Genomic DNA, 21,120 nt, shown 5'->3' with positions numbered 1-21,120 from the left:
TCAAAGTACTTGTCGCCAAATACTGACTACTTCTTTGTTACCATGTGACTAATTATGGTAGTTTTTGACTCTAAAGGGAAGGGGGATCAGAGCATAAACATATAATTTAATTCTATTTGATGCAACGTTTATTGAAGCTAAGCTTCAGATCAGAAACTCTGAATGATTACGATTATTTTTCCGATACTCAAAGTACTTATTGCCAAGTACTGACTACTTCTTTGTTAGTATGCAACTATTTACAATAGTTTTTAGTTCTAAAGGACTACTTTGAACTGTACAAAAACCACATTGTAGCTTAGTTGCCTCGAAATACAGCGGGCGAAGTACTCAAAGTACTCAAAGTACTCAAAGCACTTGTCGCCAGATACTCATTACTTCTTCGCTAGTAGGCAACTATTCATGGTAGTTTTTGAATCTAAAACGAGGAGGAGGTAAGGCTTAGAGCTTAAGCTTACAGGCCTACTTTGAACTATATAAAAAAAAAACATTCAGAAATCAATCTCTGAATAATTACGATTATCTTTCCGATACTCAAAGTACTTATTGCCAAGTACTGACTACTTCTTTGTTAGTATGCAACTATTTACAATAGTTCTCAACTCTAATGGCCTACTTTGAACTGTACAAAAACCACATTTGTATTATATTTGATGCCAGATAATAGATATTGTAGCTTAGTCTCAGATCGGAATCTCTGAATGATTATGTTTATTTCTTTTGTTCAAGCTGGTTACAAAATGTTGTCACTGAACTTTTTAGTTTTCTGACACTCATTTGAGTTTAAGAGATTCTTCTTTGAATGTCTCAAGTCTGGGCTGTTTCAGGCCAAATATGCATCTTTAATTTATTTTGCTAATCAAATCTGCCGCATTTTGAACAACTTTTATTGACAACAACCAATTACCAACATTTAGCATTAAGCATTTGGCCAACATTTTAGCCAGCTCATTTCCGGCGGAAATGCCGCTCATAACTGTATTTCCGACTCTCAAAGAAGGCAAATATCATTTGAGAAAATGCCAAATTTGGCATTTGGAAATCAAATTGAATAAAAAACGTAACTGACAATTGTTATTAAATATTTTGTATATTTATTTTTATGTATATATATTAATTTTTTCAATATATATGCATATATTTTTGTGCAACTTTTGCGTATTTAAAATATAATTCCAAAAAAATAAAATAAAAATAAATAAGTGAACGCTTTGAAAATTGCATAAAGAAAAAAAAATTAGTTAATGTTTTTTGTTGTTTGTTTATTGTGTGTGTTTTTTGGGGAGTTTTGTTTGTTGTTGTTGTTGGGTTTTTTTTTTTTTTTAAATTTATAAACATTAAATTTAAATATTATTAGTACAATTTGTTGCTGCCGTTGCATAAAATGTTTTTTTTTTTAGTATTTCGCAATTAATCGTGCAAATTGAATCGATCGATATATATAGATATATATACGTATGTATGCATTGTATATATATGTATGTATTTATATGTATTGGTATATATGTATATATATCATATATGTAAAAGCTACAAAAAAATAAACATAGAATTTATAATAATAAGAATAATTTAATAGAATAAAATTTAATAAAAATTAATACAATTTCATTTTCCTTTCATTTTCTCTTTCTTGTTGTTTCTTGTGTGTGTGAGCTTTGTGTGTGTGTGTGTGTGTGTGTGTGTGTGTATGTGTATAAATATGTATACATGGCATTTTCTTTTCTTGTTTCCTTTCTTCAAATTTTGTACATCATTTTTGTAATGATTTTTTAAAAATTTTTCAACGCATTAAAATTATATATAAAATATTTATATATTTTTTAAATTCTTTTTTAATACGCTCTGCAATATGTGTGTGTGTGTGTGTGTGTGTGTGTGTGTGCGTATGTGTGTGTGAGTAAGTAACAATTAGTACAAAATAATTTCACATTGAAAAGCTTCAATTTTCAATTTATGTTTCCACGAAAAAAAAAAAAAAAATTTTATTGCTTATATGCTAAATATTTGTTATTTTTATATATATATTTTTATATATTTTTTTGCCATTCAGTCAATCAGTCGAAACTTTTGGTTGGCCGCCGCTGCGCATTTGGGCGCGGCAAAAGATATCGATAACACATCGATAACATGTACATATAAACTATTATCGATAGCAACTAAAATCGCGCCAAAAGCGTTTCCCACTGCGTTTTGTTTCTCATAAAATATTTCTCCAAAAAAAATATGATAATAAACATATATATATATATAGATATATATAAATATATATGAATATAGTGTATATATGTATATATATATGTGTGTGTGTGCATAATATATGTATGTAAATCGTAGCATTATTTCGCTCAGTGTATTTGCTGTTATTTCTGGTTCGCTTTCAAATTGCAATTTAAATGTGAATTTAAATTAATTGAAATGAAGTGAGTTTTGGTTGAATTGTGGGCTGCTCTGCTTCTTGTTGCCATTTTATTTTTATTTTTTTGTTTTTTTTTTAAATGTTTTCTTTTTTAACGAACGTTACACAGCACAGTTTTTCATATCAATTTTAAAAATTTCAAAGAAATTCTGAAAATGCTTTCGAGCTAAATTCTAAAGTGGAGAATTTAAAGCAACTGCACTGGTTATTCACATTCTATGTACACATATATATATATATGTGTGTGTGTGTTTGTGTGTGTGTATATGTATATATATATGCATGTATATATATATAATATTATATGCTCTCTCTCTCACTCTCTCTCTGTCTATCTCTTACTTTCTTCCTTGCTTCCTTTCGTCTAACGCTGGCTCTCTGTGTATGCTTTTGTGTGTGTGTGTGTGTTTGTTTTCTTTCTCTTTCCTTCCCGTTTGTTCTATAATACAAGTTTACATGGCTCTCGCTCGCTCTCTGGCTCTCTCACTCGAAAGAGAGCGCACAAACTGTGCTGTTGTTGTTGCTGCTGCTGTTGTTGCTGTTGCTGCTGCTGCTGACGTCGCCTTCGATGTCGACTGCGCTGCTCAGCTGCTCAGCTGCTGGCCGCGCGCTGCTGATGATGCGGCTGACGCTTGTGATGACGTCGCGAGCGTCGGCATTGCGTCGAGCAGCACTCGTCGATGGGCGCCGCAGCAGCGCCGGCCACGCCCCCAAGGTCGCTGCCAGCCGTTGGCTTGTCGAAGAGGCGACGCTTGCCGGAGACGCGCGTCTGCTGCTGCTGCTGCTGCTGCTGGCACGTGGAGCGTGAGCAGCGCTTCCGATCGCAGTTGACCTTCGAGTCCTGAAAGAGAGACAAAGAAAGAGAATAAAACAGTTAGTTGGCCGATTACACTTCTTCCTCTGGGAGGGGGAGGGGAGGGGGAGTGGGGTACACTTACCTTGCAGCGGCATTTGATGCACTTTTGTTCGCCATGCGACATGAGTATGGGATGCCATTCCTGTCCGTTTTCGTAGATCTTGTTGACGACCTTGCAACCGCCGGCGGCGAGCACCTCCTCGGCATTGTGGGCGGCGGTGCGCTGGACGGCCTGGTCGAGCAGGACATTGGGATTGCTGGGCGTGTGCTTGCCGCTCTGGCCGTGATTGCTCTGCTTGCCCTCGGGGCAGACCTTGCAGCAGGCCTTCTTGTCCGGGCGATAGGCGAGCTTCTCGCTGCACCGCAACGGCGGGCAGACCATGCGCGGGCAGCGCACCTCCAGCGTGACCGCATCGCAGCTGCAGGTGGTGCAGGTGTCGAAGCCGTTGGGCGGCAGAAACGGATGCCAGCTGGCGCCGGCCGCATGAAACTGTTCGCCCAAGCGGCAGCCCCGCCGCTGCTGCTGCTGCAGCAGCAGATCGCTGGCATTGAGCGCGGGCGTCGAGGAGGCGGAGGAGCTGGAGAAGCTGGAGCTGGAGCTGGAGCTGGTAGTTGTGCCCGTCGGATGCCAGTCGTCGCGTTTGGCCACACAGCTGGGGCAGCATTCGCCGTCGCGCTGAAGCAGCTGCTCGCTGCCGGATTTGCACTTGAGAGCCGGACACTTGATCAGCTCGCAGTTGGCCTGGCCGCGCTGGCAGGCGCACATGTGGCAGGTGTCCTGGGCGCTGCGCCACTGCTCGGACTCGTTGTAGAAGCGTCCCGAATGGAAGCACTTGCTCTCGGCGGTCAGCATCTGGTTGTCGTTATGATCGCCCGGCACGGGCACATTGTTATCCGTATAGATGGGGAAACAGTGGGCGGGCACCTTGGTCGACTTGAGCTTGCCGCGCAGCAGCAGCTGGTGGCTGTGCTTGGCGTGCAGCTCCAGGTAGCAGACGCTCGTCTCCAGCTTGATCAGCTCCGCGGAGGGCATGCCCAGGACAAAGCCCTCCATGTAGCCGCCGTTGAACTCCTCGAGCAGCTTTCGTGTGACTGGCGCGCCGATTGCCTCGATCGGCTTCTCCTCCAGATACAGCTGCAGATCCTGGCCGCCGCCGCCGTTGCCGTTGGGGTTGGGCATGCCGCTCAGCGTCAGCTCGTAGTGGAGATTGCATTCGTTGTCGATCGACATCCAGGCCATGCCCATGCCGGCGTGTTCACCGTGCGGCTTCAGCAGTATCGGTTCCGCGGAGTCGCGTGCATCCGCCACGGGGCGTGGCACCAGGCGGCCGCGTATCAAGCTGGCCTCGTGCTCGGTGGCCACATTGACGCCCAGCTCGCCGGCATAGAGCGATTCGAGGACCTTGGGTCCAAGTTTCTCGACGCTGCCGATCGCCTGATTGAAATTGAAGCTGGGCGTCAGATCCTCCAGCTTGGCCTTGCGCTTGCCCTGCTCCTCGATCAGGCTGATGTTCGGCCGATCCCGGGTGTTCACGTGATCCGTCTCGATATTGTAGGCCAGCGAGCCGTCCGTGTTGAGGTAGACCCAGGCCAGGCCGCTGCTGCTGCTGCTGCTGCGGGTGCGGGTGCGGGTGCTCGGCTCGTTGCCGTGCGGGGGGGCGAGCAGGGTCTGGAAGATTTCGCAGCTGGCCCGGGTCACGATGTGGCCCTGGATGCGCAGCTGCGGATACTTCTTCGACTCGACGGTCAGCAGGAGCTTGCCGCGCGACATCAGACGCAGATTCTGTATCGAAATGGGCGACGATAGCTCGAGTACATTGATCTCCGCTGAGGGTTTGCGCACGCGCGCCATCTCGTCGAAGATCAGCTCCTTGCGCTCGGGCAGCTCGATGCGGACACTGAGCGCCGCGTCCGCGTACTCCTCGCCGCCAAAGATGCCGTTGAAGACCAGGGTCAGGTGCATGGAGCTGGCCGCGCCGCTGCTGGTGGACACAATTGCCGTGCCGCCGGCTCCCGCCAGCTGTGGATCCGGCTTGCCGCCGCCCATTGTCGGCGGCTCCAGCAGCGAGCTAAACAGTTCCGTCTGCAGAGCCGTATACTTGGCTATCTTGCCGGCCAGGGCCAGCTCGGCCTGGTGCTTGTTGCCCCACAGCAGGACGACATGCAGCCGATCGTCGCGCAGGATGCGCTTGTAATCACGTGGCACGCGCCGCCATACGCCGCAAATCTTGCCCGTCGCATTCTGATAGACGCTCAACGTGCCGCTGAGCGTCGTCTCCAGCTGGTGCTCCTCCAGAATGACGCCCGCGTCGTCCACGAACTGGATCGCCCGCGGCCGCCCAATCCGCGACGACGTGTAGAACGAATAGTACAGATTCTTCTTGTGGAACAGAAAGCGGGCCGTTGCGACCACGTTCTGTGGATTGTACGTCGTGTACATGGACTTCATCTCCTCGCCCTTCAAAAAGTACGATGTCCGGCCCGTTAGCAGAGCTGCGTAATCTGTGAATGGACCGAAATTCAATTGTGAATATATCCGTGAATGAGTGTGTGAATGAGTGTGAGTGTGTCTACACGCTGAGTTAACCTAGCTGGGCGAATAACACCTGCTGTGCGAATATAGGCGCAATTGTTCTCAGGTAACTCGACTCTCTGCCGTACCAGGAGCTCGCAATTTGGGTGCAGCTGCTTCTTCTGACAGCGGAAGCTGCATAAAGCGTGTGCAAGCGGATCAGCCTACTATATCATATAGCTGTCATACAAATTGACGCTCAACAATAGACTAAGATATTATATTTAATATATATATATACTTATTTATTACACATAAATAAAGATTTTCTTCCAAGAAATGATTCGTTTCGAAACTATATTTCAGTTTTTTAAGTTTTTATATATTTTAAAATAAATTGGATCAATATGGTTTAATTATGTGCCTAGGCAACTATCGGACCAGAGTTAAGTTCGCCCATGAGAAAAGTAGCTATAAATTGTCAAACAAGATTTCATTTAAGATCGATCGACTATATCTCTCGCATAATATACTTGGGATTGTTTCTATTGAATTGTACTTACGTTTCATGTTGCGCTCCTCTTCCTCGCTGGGCACGGGCACATCCAAAGCCACATCCGTATCTGGAATGGGAAGAAGAAGAACAAGCTGAAGGTTAGGAAATGCTCTACTTAAATGGAATTCAGATAGCACTAAATGGCATCAAAGGGCCCGCAATGAATGCCCCGACGGACGAACGAATGTCTATGAATGCAATGTGAATGAATGAAATGAATCTGAATAAAAGAGGCCACAGCACAGGTAGACGGATCAGCGTGTGCGTGTGTGTGCGAGTGTGTGCGAGTGTGTGCGAGTGTGTGTGTGTGTGCCTGTCCAGGTGGCATTCATTAATCGTGCATAAATTGAGCAGGTAAAAGAAAACAAAACTAGTCAAGGAATTCCTAGAAATTCACACACGCAAACACACACACACACACACACACAGACAGCCAGGCAAATGCGGCGTGAAAGTAGGTGGACATTTCCGGATGTGACAGGCACAACTCACACTCACACACACACACACACACACACACACACACACACACACACACACACACGTACTCAGCCGCTTGATTGACAGCAGCTTCGTTAGAAGCCGCTGCCCCAAAGCTGATTAAAAGCAGAACACACGAAAAGAAAAAACGGCTAAGAAAAATAAAGGAGCTGCTCGAAAACAGCTTCAAAATGTACGATGAAAAAAGGCTAAAGCCAAAGCTGCTGCTGCATTGGAATTTCGTTTATTTTGCTATACACACACGCACACACACACACAAACACCCGCCGCTCTTAAGCCGCAAAAAAAAGAAGAAGCAGAGGCAGCGACAGCGACTGCGACAGCGGCAGCGGCAGCAGCAGCAGAAAAAAAACACTTCTTCTTGCCGCATAATGAGGGGCGACAAATCTGACACCTTGTATAGCATTTTATTGAGCCGAGGCCGCAGCGATTGTGGCCAGAGCGCGGGCAACGGTCGGGGGGAGGGGGACGGGGACGGCTTAAGGTTGGGGTTCGTTCCAGGCCAAGAGCATGCTGCGGTCGTGAGCGAGTGTGTGTGTGTGTGTGCGCTTGTGTGCGCCTTCCAATGTCGTCTTCGGCTGTCCGATCTTATCGCCTGATCTTAATACGAGCCACTTCTGACCGAAAGCCGCGCGGCTGGCCTGCCCCGCACTACGCCCCGCTACTCCAGCAGCGCCTGCACTCTGCCTGTCTCTCTCCCCCCCCTCTCGCCCCCTCTCGCCCACACTATTTGTGTTTCTTTTTGTGCTGCGTTTTTCAATTTGACGCGTCGTCTGCGGCGCATTCTTCAGCTTATTGGCGATGGCCCGCAGATTGTGCACAGATCCTGCCCTCAGGCTACCCCTCCCCGCCCCCCTCGCCATGTACTCCTTCCACTCCTTGCCCTTGACTCGCGCTCGCTTCCATTGCAGATGAATGAATTTTCGTTTCGTTTCGTTTCTTTTCGTTTCTTTTCGTTTTATATGCCGTGTGTGGCTCTCATGTGTTTGTTGTTGTTGTTGCTGTATTTGTTGTTGTTGTTGTTATTATTTCGGTCTGCTGCTGGCCGTTTTTGTAAGTCAAGATAAATGAGTTTTGGTGCGCACAAAGACGACGACACGTTGCCCATCATGACAAATACGGCGAAACGCAGTGTGACGGTGGAGGGGGGCGAGAGAGCAAGGGCGAGAGCGAGAGAGAGAGAGAGAGGAAGGGACGAGGGCTCAGCCAGAAGCCGACAAAGCCAGGGGCTAAGACAAACGACACCTTCGGCCATTGAGTCAACGCTTTGGTATGTGGCTTCCAGCGGCTCGCCCTGACCACCCCTCCTCCCCCCCCCTCTCTCCCTTCCTTCCGACCGCTCTCTTTCAGTTGCCGCAGCTCATTAAACGAAAAAGAATCGATATATTTATGTGCATTAAAACGAACAACAAAAAACCGTTTTGAAAGTGTTTTCTCAAATGATCTATCCGAATGAATTCCTCGGAGCGTTTAGCATTTACTTATGTAGATCTTCGCACAGCTCGAAGCAAAGGCAACGCGCTGCACGGCCAGAGAACTTAACTGATTGCTGATTGGATTCGATTGGATTGGATGGAATTGGATTGGTTCTCGTTTTTGTTCTCGTTTTTGTTCTCGTTGTTGTTGTTGTATTTGTTAGGGATGCGGTTGTTGTGTTTGTTCCATGGAATTTGAAGCGTTGTGTGTGGCTCAAAAGCTTTTAGGACTTGTTGAAGCAGAAGAGAACGGATTGTTGCTATTTATAGCGAAGAAAGCGACAGACAGAGAAAGAGCGAGAGAGAGAAAGAGAGAGAGGGAGAAGTAGAGAGAGAGAGAGAGAAAGAGAGAGAGGAAAGAAAGTTAGAGAAAGACAAATTGTAAGCTTAAGTCCCTGTACGAGCTTTAGATAAAAAAAACCGGAGCTTTTATTGAAGTGCATTAAGCAAAAGCTCGGCCTGAACTGTAAGCTGCTTAAAAGCTCTAAACATACATTTGAAAAGAGCGAAAGCTGCGATTATTGGAGCTTTGCAAGAAAGAACAAACTATCTTCAAGGCGGTCGAGAGCGTGTGCTTCTGAAGTTTTATGTGAAGTGCAAAAGCTGTACAAACAGAAAAGCTTAACATTGGTAGGCCCGCTTTTGAGCCCAAAACAAGGAGCTGCAGAGCTTTTGAGAATACGCAAGAAGGAAATGAGAAGCTTTAGCTTTCGCCGCTCTCACTCGCTCTCTCTTTCTCTCTCTGTCTGCTGTCGAGAGTGACTTTAACGAAAGCTTAGGCTTGATGAATGAAGGATATCAAAGAGTAAAAGCTTATTATCGTTATAAAAGAGTTTTTTCAGAGAGCAAGGAGCAAAAGCTTTCGCTTTTTGCTGCTCCAGGAAACCAAAGCTCCTGCTGACCTGCGCCCAAACGACACACACACAGGCACGCACACACACACAGGCGCACCTGGTTAACTACCTTAAGGCAAACAATCTAAATGGGATCTCGTGCAGCAGAGTTTTTTAATAGACAGTTCCGTTCTTGATGCCGTTCGCGATAAAGATAAAGTTGAAAATTTTATTAGCCAGGGCGCTGACCAAGAGCCAGGGCCAGTGCGCACGCCCAGCGATAAAAATCTCTCTCCCTCTCCCCTCTCCGCGCCCCTCTCCCTCCCTTTCTCACTCTCCCGCGCATCTCCTTGTGTGTGTGTGTCCCGATGGTACGTCAGGGTTCGATCGGGTTCGATTTGATTCGGGGTAGCCATAAAATGGTCGAAAAAGGAAACGCGCGACCGCAAAAGATGTCATCAACTTGAATTGTCAGGCACTTAATGGACGCCAGAAGATCGCAGCCCGAAGATCCGAAGATCCCAGCACAATCGTTGGGACAGTTTCCCCGGACCTTATCGGAGCCGGAGAAGGAGACGGAGGCGGAGACGGAGACGGAGAAGGAGAAGGAGACGTCGATCGATCGATCGTTGTGAAACGATTGCGCATGGAACTGGCATTGGGCATTAACTTTTATTGTCTCTACCTGGCCATAGTCCAGCCTGACCAGGTTCGGTCAGCCCCGCCCCGCCCCGCCCCGCCTGCAGCCCCCTCTCACTCTGTCGAGTAGGACCGCCCGCTGTTTGTGGCGGCAAATGAGATAATTTAATAAGCGTTAAAATGCTCGAGTTATGTCATTATAAAAATAACGAAAAAATGCATAAATTAATGCCAAGGAATGCGCAGAGACAACGAGCCGAGACAAGCCGAGACAAACGGAGACAAACGGAGACAAACGGAGACGAGCCGAGAAACTGAGAACTGAGCTTGAGGCAAGCCCCAAAAATGGGCATTTAAAACGTGGGCAATTTGGTGGCAACAACGTTTGCTGCAGATGCAGCAGCGACCAAACTGGACATATATCTATATATATATGTATATATATGTATATGTACAGGTGTATATAATATACCTGAACAAAAGCGGCAGCCGGGCCTAGTCCAAGTTGGGCGCAAAAAAAATAACTTTGGTAAATCAAAAGCAAAGTCTGCTGTTGCCAGTTGCCTGTTGCCAGTTGCATGTTGCCTGTTGCCTGTTGTTGTTGTTGTTAAATATTTTTACAATAGCCACAGCAACTGCGTGAGAGCGACGTGGGGAATGGGGAATGGGGGGCATGCGGCATGCGGCATGTGGCAAGCAGCGAGCCAAGTTGGGGCCGCGCCCGTGCCTTCTAACTATTTATGGCAAACGAGTTGCCGGAGCCAAACAGGCAACAACTGTTGCCGCTGCTGCTGCTGCTGCTGCTGGCTGCAATTTGATGTGGCAGCAATTTAAGCCAACCTCTGTTGCCAACCCCCTCCCCCCTCCCTACCTCTTTTGCCCCTCCCCCTTCATCGAGCCAGCGGCATAAAAGTGAAATCTTTCGCTGCGTCCGCTCTCGTCAAAGAGGGACGCGCCAAAGGTCAACGGCTTTGCATAAGCAAATGAAAAATTGCCGCAAAACGGAAACTAATGATGTGCTGCAGCAACTGGCAGCAGCAGCAGCAGCAACTGGCAGCAGCAGCAGCAGCAACTGGCAACAGTTGCAACCAGTTTGGCGGCGCGGCCATGCCACACAGCGGCAGCAACTGGGAGACGCAGACTGGAATTCAGGCACAGCACTTGGCTTGATTATGTGAAAAATGTCACACACACACACACACAGGTACACACACACACACACAGGCACACACACACACTCCGTAGGTTTCCTCATAAGTTTTTCTAATTATGAATTCAATTCATGCAGAAAATTAGCAAAAGCCAAAGAATTGCCTGTGATTCAGTCGCTCTTTAAGCTCTGCATGTGTGCGTCTCTCTCTCCCTCTCTCTCCATCTCACTCCCTCTCTCTCCCTCCCTCTCTCTCTCTCTCTCTCGCGTGTGCGTGCGTGTCCATAAGCATGCGTAAGCTTTAAGGCCACTTTGGGCGCAAATGAATTCTTCTACAATGCTGCATGGATTCAACAGCGCCAGAGTTGCCAGCTTGTCGCAATTGAGAGCTGCCAGCTAGTTATACAAATATTTGCCAGTGTCTGGCTTTGTGCTTGGCCTTGCCACTTGGACATATATATCTACATAGACTGATCAATACTTTTGATACATTTACAGAGTTGCCACCTTTTTTCGTAGAAGAATCCCGTTGGACTTTCGCTTGACTCTGCCATTAGAGTTGCCAATAGTTTGTAGAGTGTCTTAAGTCAAGCTACTTGCTTGGGTTGCCACCTAGTTATAAGCGTTTCTTGTGTAGAGCAGGCTTGTGTTCTGTGCAGCGTTGCCACCTGGTTGGGATTGAGCTTTTGACTGACCAGAAAGATATGACAGCAAGTTAATGCTTATTATCGCACCCAGGGCTGCCACTTGATTGTAAATGGCGGCTGGTGTTGCCACCTGGCTTAAATACGCCTCAAACTAAATTGATGAACTTGTCTTTTTGGCCCATTTCTCAACTGTTGAGCCTGTTCTCCCCCTCAATCCCTCCTCTCTCTCACTCTCTCACTCTCTCTCCCTCTTTCCCCAGGTGATCTCTCTCTCTCTTTCACTCTAATAGCTATGCTGACTTTGAACCCACAATGGCAATGGAATCCGTTCGTTTAATGTGGCACGTGTGTGTCCCCAGTGTATAACGGCCCCCCCCCCTCCCACACACACACACCCCGCCCCCTTTTTAAAGAAAACAAGAACATAATTTTCGGCGAATTGTAGCCCAATTCCAGTGCTGCCCCTCTGCCACTGCTGACCAGCCCCCCTCCCCCTTACGCACATCCTCCACATACATATATGTGGGGGACATACCAATTTTGATAGCCATATATTCCCCATGGTGTTGTCGCATGATGTCTGCCACAGCCCCTCCCCCCCGCTGTCCCGCTGCCACCCAATACGCTGGGGGTGAGATATAAAATAAATTGTATGGCCAAAAAGAAGAAAAAAAAACCAACAAGGAGAAGAATAAGAAAACATTGGAGAACATCGAACAACATGCAAAAGTCGAATGCTACAATACAATAAATAAATGCAGAGATGGTCTGAGAGAAAAAAAAAAAACAAAAAAATGAAATAACATACATCAAGAATACTAAGTATAGATTGGAATATGATGTTGTATATAGATAAACAGATATATCTATATATTGTATCTGTATATAACCCACTATATATATAGATAGAGAGAGAGAGAGAGGGAGAGAGGCGACGCGACAGAGCCAACAAAATGGCATAAAAAAGAATTATAAATTGCGTAGCGTTGACCTTCATTTCGGGCCAAGTAATTTTTCATAAACAATTTACGCGTTTCGGGCCAGAAACACAGCAGAAGAAAAAGAAAAAACTATCCCCTACATATGTCTATATACAACTATATAGTATTTGTATAGCATGTTTTTAGCTGCTTCTTCTTCTTTAGCTTTTTTTTTTTTCTGATGGTTTTTATGGTCTACGTTGCGTTGCGTCGCGTCGCGTCGCGCTGAAAAGTGTTGTACAGCTGCGTTTGCTGCTACGCTTAATTATTCATAGATATATAGATCTATAGATCTGTGTATATCTGCTTTTAGCATTTTGCCAAAAAGAAAATGCAAAAAAAACGCAAGCCTTTACAACATTTTATCCGTCCAAGCAACCCGCATAAACCTATTCGATATCTGTCTACCTCGCTCCCTCGCTCCCTCTATAAGTTTTTAGCCTTTTTTATTGTGCGTAACAAACAATTGCATGTGTCAAAATATTGAGCTATTTAGCAAATTTATGATAAATACCAGTCCCCCATCCTACCCAACGCCACTTTGTATAGTTACCATGGGGCATATCATAGACATGACGCATATCTTTGGCACGATATTCGGCTCGAGTCGAGGGAAAGTGTTTTTCTTTCGTCAAGAACAAAGTTACGCATAGTTGGGATTATGTCTGGATATTATGGGATTATCATACGATATGATGTAAAATGATGATATGATATCAAATGATAGGATTTGATAGGATGGCATATGATATGATATGAAATGATAGATATGATATCATTTCATATGATATGATACAATATGATATGATATGGTATGGTATGATATGATATGATATAAAGCATACGATATAATATGATATGATATAATAGGATATCGTAGGATATTATATAATATAATATGATATGATAGATATGATATGATATCATTTCATATGATATGATATGATACATAGCATACGATATAATATGATAGGATATTATATAATAAAATATGATATGAAATGATATGATATGATATATAATATATATTATATGATATCACATGATATGATAGGATATCAAATGTGAGGATATTATATCGTAGGATATGATATGCTATGATATCGTAGCATATGATATGATAGCAAATTATATGATATAGTAGGATGTCATATGATATCATATGATTTATGATCTATGACATCATATAATATGTGAAAGGATACGATACGATATGGCTATGATCTGATCTATGATATGATCTATTTTGTGGACTTACCGTTACGATCGCCGGGACAGGTCTTGCAGCATTTGCCGGGCAATGAGATGGGATCATCGCATTTGGCTGGCGGGCATTCGTTCTTGATATTGCGACACTGAACGCGTGCAACAATGCGACGCTTTTTGGGTATCTGGAAAGATAGATCGATTATAGATTAAAGATGCAAACATGGAAAACTTTGCATATAGTCGAATAAAGTGCAAATCAACATGTTGTGTCGGTGCCTGTCTTCTAGTTTTCTTTAGTGCAGCTCTTGTTCGTTTTTTTTGTTTTATTATTATTGTATTCTATTTTTTTTTGGTTTCTGTTGGACTCTTTGTATCTCATTAGTTATGCTGAGTGGCTGGCCAATGTGTCACTTCTGTCTGCCTTGTGCCATTACTGTATATTTTATTTATTTTTTATTTACTTTTTATATAATTTTTGTAGCCGCAAAATTAATTAGCGCTGCCATTCGCATAACTGAAAACTGACTCAATATCTTGTTTTCCTTTTTTTCTTTTTTCTTTCTATTTCCCAATAACATTTCTTTGCCATACCCAGCAAGCATAAAGTGTGTGCAAATGCGTTCGTTTGGGCACCGGGTTTGCGGGCACCGAATTTCAGCTGCATCGGACGTGTTTCGGCTGGCCCCAACTAAGGAACTATCTGTCGGAACTCGGCAACTGGAGCAGCTAGAGACCTCTAGTTTGCTTTATTATCACGGTTAGCGATAATCTGAAGAGCATCCCACGTATCGGGACATATGGCATGTATATATCATTTGTATTGAGCTTTTCTCCAACTGCTATGAGTACAGGGTATGTGCTAGTCGTTGGCTTTTTTGTGACCGTCTAGTGCTGTTGCTTCCTCTTTCGCACTGTCTCGTCGCCTGCTTTAAAATTAGAACTAAATCAAGCTGCGATTTTCTTAATATAAATATTTGAGTATATTTATAATGCTCAAGTTTGTTTGTTTTTTTTTTTTTGTTGTGTATTTTCGATTTTTCTCCACTTTTTTTTTTATTAATTCATTTTTGATCTGCGCGAATCTGCTGAGAGTTTTTGTGTGTCGTGTCTTGTCTTGTCTGTTTGATGTTCATGCGAATTTCTTGTTGACTTTTATGCGTCTCGGACAATGTTGTTGCTTTTAATGGACGCCATAAGCAGCAGCAGCAGCAGTAGCAGTAGTGGCGGCAGTAGGAATTATTTTATGATGTGCCTCGTTTATAACGCTTGCAGCCACATAAATTATAATTAATTAATACACAACTAACTAAAGACCAAGACAACAACAGCAACAACAGCCAACTGACCGAATGCCCAGCGACAGCTCCATAAAAAAATTGACTACATAAAAACCACTCAAGGGGCGCTCTCCATAGCCAGGGGCGGGCACGACAGGGGATCGGCGGGAGGGGGGGGGGGGTCGGCAGGTGCGAAGCTGCAATTAGCCGAAAAAAAAAAATAACGAAAGACAAACTAATAAATAAAAATAATTGAGCATAACTTGGCTCGTAAAGTTGACGAACTCTGAGATTTACGCTTGAACTAGTTCTTGTCGGAGTTGGTTCAAATAAAGACAAATAAGAGTGCGCTAGTCGGGATTGCACGACTAGGGGTTACCCTAAAGTTTCTTCTACCAAGAGGATTATCGATATTGATTTTTATCGATTGCTTGGAAACGGGGCAAGTTATCGATTGTCCGAAAACATACTCGTACTGCACGGGCAATAAGAGGACCTACGTTCAGTTTCCTAGCTCTTATAGCTTCTGAGATCGAAGCGTGAATCGATCCGTCTATTGCTGCTGATCAGGAATATATGTATATACTTTACGGGCTAGTAGATGCTTTCTTCTGCCCGTTGCATACATTTGCCCAAAGACATTATATCCATTTTACCTTTTTTAAATGGGTTTAGGGTATAGAAACCCAAATAATTTCTAGAGAATTTGAATATTTCAAACTTGGAATACGACTCGAGATGGAAGTGTGCATTAACTGGACCATATCTTTAAAGTATTTCGAATGTATGGCATTTCTGGAGCTGCCCATAACTCTGCCCATATATGTACATATATATCTTTGCTTTGATCTGGAGCTCTTTTGGGTCTGCTGATGGGCATGTTATCATCCAATGGGGTTTGGCTTGGGATTGTGGCTGCATGACTGGGATCGTCGCTTGTCTGGCCGTTGGCAGACGCACAACAACAACAACAACAACAGCAACAACAGCAACAACAGCAACAACAAAAATATGCCAAGACTTTATGGCGTCAATTAATTTTCGGGGCCTGGATGCAAACTGCGCGAAAGTAAAGCCATACATATATAATCCATGGATATATACATATGTATATAGAAGAAATCGTTATATATAAGCTATATAATTTGTTGTTATTTTTACTTAACGCAGCACTTGAACGAGGACACAAGAGTTTGTTGCTGTTGCTTTTTTCTTTTGGGCAGTCGCCCCCCCTTTTTTTCTAGCCTCAGCATGTCCCCGCCCCTGCCCTGGTTTTTTTTTGTTTTTTATGCGCAATGCAAATTCTTTTTGCGTAACTCGATCGACAAGAAAGCGCACAACAAACACAATGTTAAATTTGTTTTTAGTTGAGTTTTGGCAAGGCTTTCTTCACTCGCCCATTGGCAATGTGTATAGGGTATATACTACATACATACATATGTACATATGTATGTGTTCGTTGTCTCGCTTATAAAAAGTGCTTTCAAATCAATATTAATCATGCGTAAAAATGCCATTAATTATGCGCTTTGTCTTCCTGCTAACCCGGCTGCCCCCATCCCCCCCTTTCGAGCCTCGCACAACCTTAAGTGAAAATACATTTTTCGCCAATAATTTTCTTTTGGCAACTTTGTTGTTTGTCTGTCTGTTTGTTGTTGCGTGTAGTAAATGTCGGCGGACATTAGTCAATTAGTTGGCCGCCCGTCAGCAGCAGCAGCGCCTCAATTTGCCGAGCCACATGGCCTGGCCCCCAAAAGATACAAAAGCCAAAAGAAAAGATACAAAAAGTATCTTTCACTTGTATTTGTAGCTGCAGCCATTTGTGCATTAGTCTTCAACTGCATTTGCCTGCAAATCGACTTTGAAAGCACCTGAAAGCTTTAATTAATTCGCAAAAGCTTTAAGCTCAACAATCTTTTACCCTGTATGTTAACTAGAAAGCTGCATAATTTGCTAGATTTCTACGTGTGGAAGCTTTAAGCTCAACAATTGCCTTTACTTTCATCTTATTCCTAATCTTAATCTTCAGCTTTGCTTGAGTTTGCATTTAACTTCTTGTCTACGAGCTTTAGCCCAGCTTAAAGCTCTTGCTTAAAGCTGTGTAATTGAAGTGTAAGTTGAAAGCTTTTCGGCTACTTACCGCCACACATTCACATTTGATGCAGTACATGACGCCAAATGGCGGTCCCAGATCCGCGTACCAAGTAGAGCCCAATTCGCGCAGAACTTTGCCAAATTGACATTCGGTAACTGAAAAGCAAAAAAACAAAAAAATAAGAATGCCGTTAAAAAACCGTGAGAAAATTGTGTCTCAAAACGAGGTAAATGGAAAAATGTGAGCAAACAAAAAATAAATACAAATAAATACAAATAAATGGCAATTTTTGAGTGTTTTCCTCAATTGCCAATTTGCAGTTGCATCTCCTTGTTGTTGTTGTTGTTGTTGTTTTTGCTATAAAAGCACATACATATATATATTACATGTATGTATGTGTGTGTGTGTGTGTGTGTGTGTATATATTTTTGTTTACGCCGATTTGGCTTGCGGAATTGTGGCGCCAGCTAATTGCATTTGCCCATATTAGAAATTAGTCAATGCCCGCCGCTGTCTATAGCCTATATCGAGGCGCATCGTAAAAGACTTTATAGACATATAATGGCTGCGTGCAGTTGGGGTAGCGGGGGAGCGGGGGAGGGGAGGGGGGAGGGGATTGTGTCGCCGTAGCCGCTGCCTGGCGCCACAGCTCAAAGCAGCAGTCAGCAGCCGCTTCCGGCAGCAGTTTTCAATTACAAACAGCAGCAGCAACAAAATACCAAAATAAAAGCCAAAAGAAGCAGCAACAACAACAACAACAACAGCAACAACAGCAGCAGCAGCAGCAGCAGCAGCAGCAACTGTTGCTGTTGCTGCCGGCGCCAACAAGTGTCAAATTGTTAGCAGGGGGCAGCACTGGCCGCAGCTAGACTCAGCTTTTATTTGTTGTTGGTGTTTTTTTTTTCTCGCTTTTTTCGCTTTTTTGGCTTTTAGCGGCCTTTTTGTTGCTGCCGCTGTTAATTGGATGGGCCACTAAAATCGGTATGCAAATCGCTGCGAAGCGCGTTAAATTATTAATATATTTTAATTATCCCGGCTGAGTGGCGGCCGACACACACGCACACACACACACACACACGCACACACACGCACACTCAATAAATAAAACAATACAAATATATAAAAACAAAAAACGAAATTACAAATGCTAAAACTTTAAACTCTTTGGCGCCACACATCGAACGTTGGCGACGCGCAGCCCATAAAAATAGCAAAAAAAAAATAGCCAAAAAAAAAATCGACGAAATAAAAAGAGAAGCAAAGCACGACTGAGAGTTACCCTGCAAAGCTAAGCTGTGCCAGTTGAAGCATCTTTTATTTTTTAATTATATTTTGCTTAAATAATTTTAGACAAGTAAGAGTGCGCTAGTCGGGAGTGCACGACTAGGGGATACCCTAAAGTTTCTTCTACCAACAGCAAAGGCAGCTCGAGCTAGCAGACAGATACTTGAGGTGTTTATGCTATTCTATAAGCTAAATGTCAAGTTTGTAGCTCTTAACACCTACGAGATTTTCTCAAAAAACACAATTATCGATAGCGATTGTTATCGATTGCCTGGAAAAGGGGCAAGTTATCGATTGTCCGAAAACATACTCGTACTGCACGGGCAATAAGAGGACCTACGTTCAGTTTCCTAGCTCTTATAGCTTCTGAGATCGAAGCGTGGATCGACTCGTCTTTTGCTGCTGATCAGGAACATATATACTTTATGGGCTGGTAGATGCTTTCTTCTGCCCGTTACATACATTTGCCCAAAGACATTATACCCTCTCTAGCTTTAGTAAATGAGACCTGTTAGCTGATATGCCCCGCTTGCACACCCTTGCGGCTTAACAGCCGCGACAGGGTATTTAGCAGCAGCTATATACCAACAAGAGTTCAAAGAGTTGGGCGAGAATCAATAGCAAAAAAAATATTATTAAATAATGAAATATTATTTAACTTTTGTTTAACAAAATAAACTCCAATTTGAAGCTTTGCAGGCAACAGCTCGCTTACAGGTGAGGGGTGGGGTATGCAGGGTATGCAGGGTATGCAGGGTATGCAGGGTATGTGCGTGTCTCTCGCCCCCAAATATCAGAAGGTAATTGTTTTTTTTCTTTTCGCTTTAACTTTGTTGATGGATTGTTTGTTTTTTGCATTGTTTTTGGTTTTGGGGCCTGTTGCTTATCGTTGGGCGGCGCAGCTGCTGATTTGTTGGTCTTGAATTGAAGGCAACAGCAACAACTAATTAACTAAACACAGCGACAAATCAGCTATCTAAGGGGTGCAAACGCCCACCCACCCCACAGGCAGCAGCAAAGGGGAGACAGATGTAACGACTGCGCAATACCCTGTTGTTCTTCTTTGGTGACTCACCAACTGTAGCTACGCCGCAGTGATAGCAAAACTGTGGCGCTAACTAGGCGAATGCGGCTCTCAAACTGTGTGCACTTCGATTGGGTGCAGCTAACACAAATGCCAAATTACCAAGCAGTGGCTTTCAAACTGCGACTCTAAAACTGTGAGACGTTTGCGTTTGCACGGGTAGGCGTGGCAAAAAGAGTTGACTAGCAAGGTAAAAATGGGAAGGCCGCACTTCAACTGTGACTTCCAAACGGTGACTCTCAAACTGTGACCCTCAAACTGTGACCCTCAAACTTTTTATCCTAAATGGTGACTTCCAAAGTGTGGCTACTAAATTTTGACTTAAACTAAGACTCATAAAATATGATGACAAAAAACGATGACTCTCAAACTATGATTTGAAAACGGTGACCTCTAAACTGTGACACCCCAACTGTGACTGTCAAACGGTGACTCTTCAGCGGTGACTCCCAAAAAGCAACTACCAAACTGTGACTCCCAAATTGTGACTCTCCAACTGTGATTCTCAAACTGTGACCCCTAAACTGAGACTCGCAAACTATGATGACCGTTTAGGTGACTCACAAAGTATCAACTCCAAACTGTGGCAATCAAACTATGACTCTCAAACTGTGACAATCAAACTGTGTGCCCCAAACTGTGGCCTTGCTGATGTCCCTTAAGCTAGTGCAGCCAATATGCTCGCCTTTGGCAACGCATTCCGCTAACAGGGTAGCAAAACAATCAGAATAGTAGAGTAATCGAACAACAACAACAACAAGAGCAAGAGCGGCAGCAATATGTATGTGAAACAAGCAGGGGCGGCATTGCCCGACATGGCGTATACGTGATAAGTGGCGCTAACGACGCGCGACGTTTATCAAGTGGCGGCCTTATTATAATTCGCAGCTGCTTCTTCTTCAGCTTGTTGTTGTCTTTTTTTCATTTGGCGCCAGTTTTATTTGCGTGCGAAAATAAAGAAATACAATTGAAATGCAGGCAACAACAATAGGGAAATAATCAGAAAAGACAACAATTCGAAGCGGCCTGCGATACACAAAAGCTGCCGATTTACGCGCAATAGATTTATAAATATTTATAATAAATAAATACACACACACACACACACACACACACATATATATATGTATATATATGTATACAACAACAACGACGCGTTAATCAAAGAAATGCTTCGACACAGTTCGCCTTCGGCTCAGCCTCATTTAATGCCCATTTTAGTCAACGATTTTGTTGCTGCCTTTTTTATTTGATTTTACTTATTTGTATTTCCATTTCATTTGCGACTTGCTGTTTTTATTTCTTGCGCAATTTGAAAAATACTTTTACTCTGGCAAAAATAATTGAAATTTACGTTAATTGGCGCTCGGCAATTTTTGCGCTTGATTTCACATTTCTTTTTCCTCTTATTTTTTGTGCCCGCCTGCAAATTCAGCACAAATTTCGATACATAAATATCGTGTATATATGTACATATATATTGTAGATAAATATATATAAATAATATATTTGCGCGAAATGTGTACAAAAACATGACCTTAAAAGTCGCAAATGTTGCTCGAAAACCTCTTGGCAACAAGGCTAACAATGTTGCCAAGCTGTC

The 21,120-nt window shown here is 43.7% G+C and overlaps 1 protein-coding gene across 2 annotated transcripts in view; it reads right to left on the bottom strand.

Moving 5' to 3' along the window:
- Window positions 1-1,552: 1,552 nt before the first annotated feature.
- Window positions 1,553-21,120, bottom strand: part of sog (short gastrulation) — a 51,551-nt gene continuing 31,983 nt past the window's right edge. For both annotated transcript variants that reach the window (XM_064682684.1, XM_064682683.1), the window contains 5 exons: window positions 17,195-17,304; window positions 13,827-13,959; window positions 6,351-6,410; window positions 3,358-5,777; window positions 1,553-3,260 (listed from right to left, as the gene is read on the bottom strand). In XM_064682684.1, the coding sequence (XP_064538754.1) occupies window positions 3,012-3,260; window positions 3,358-5,777; window positions 6,351-6,410; window positions 13,827-13,959; window positions 17,195-17,224 (2,892 nt within the window). In that variant the 5' untranslated portion in view covers window positions 17,225-17,304 and the 3' untranslated portion in view covers window positions 1,553-3,011. The remainder of the gene's footprint in view (window positions 3,261-3,357; window positions 5,778-6,350; window positions 6,411-13,826; window positions 13,960-17,194; window positions 17,305-21,120) is intronic.

This window comes from Drosophila montana, unplaced genomic scaffold (genome assembly GCF_035044405.1).
Source record: "Drosophila montana isolate Dmon_TW-CO22-7 unplaced genomic scaffold, ASM3504440v1 contig_2482_1, whole genome shotgun sequence".
In the NCBI taxonomy this organism is placed as follows: Eukaryota; Metazoa; Arthropoda; class Insecta; order Diptera; family Drosophilidae; genus Drosophila; species Drosophila montana.
This window is presented reverse-complemented; position numbering and strand designations above follow the sequence as displayed.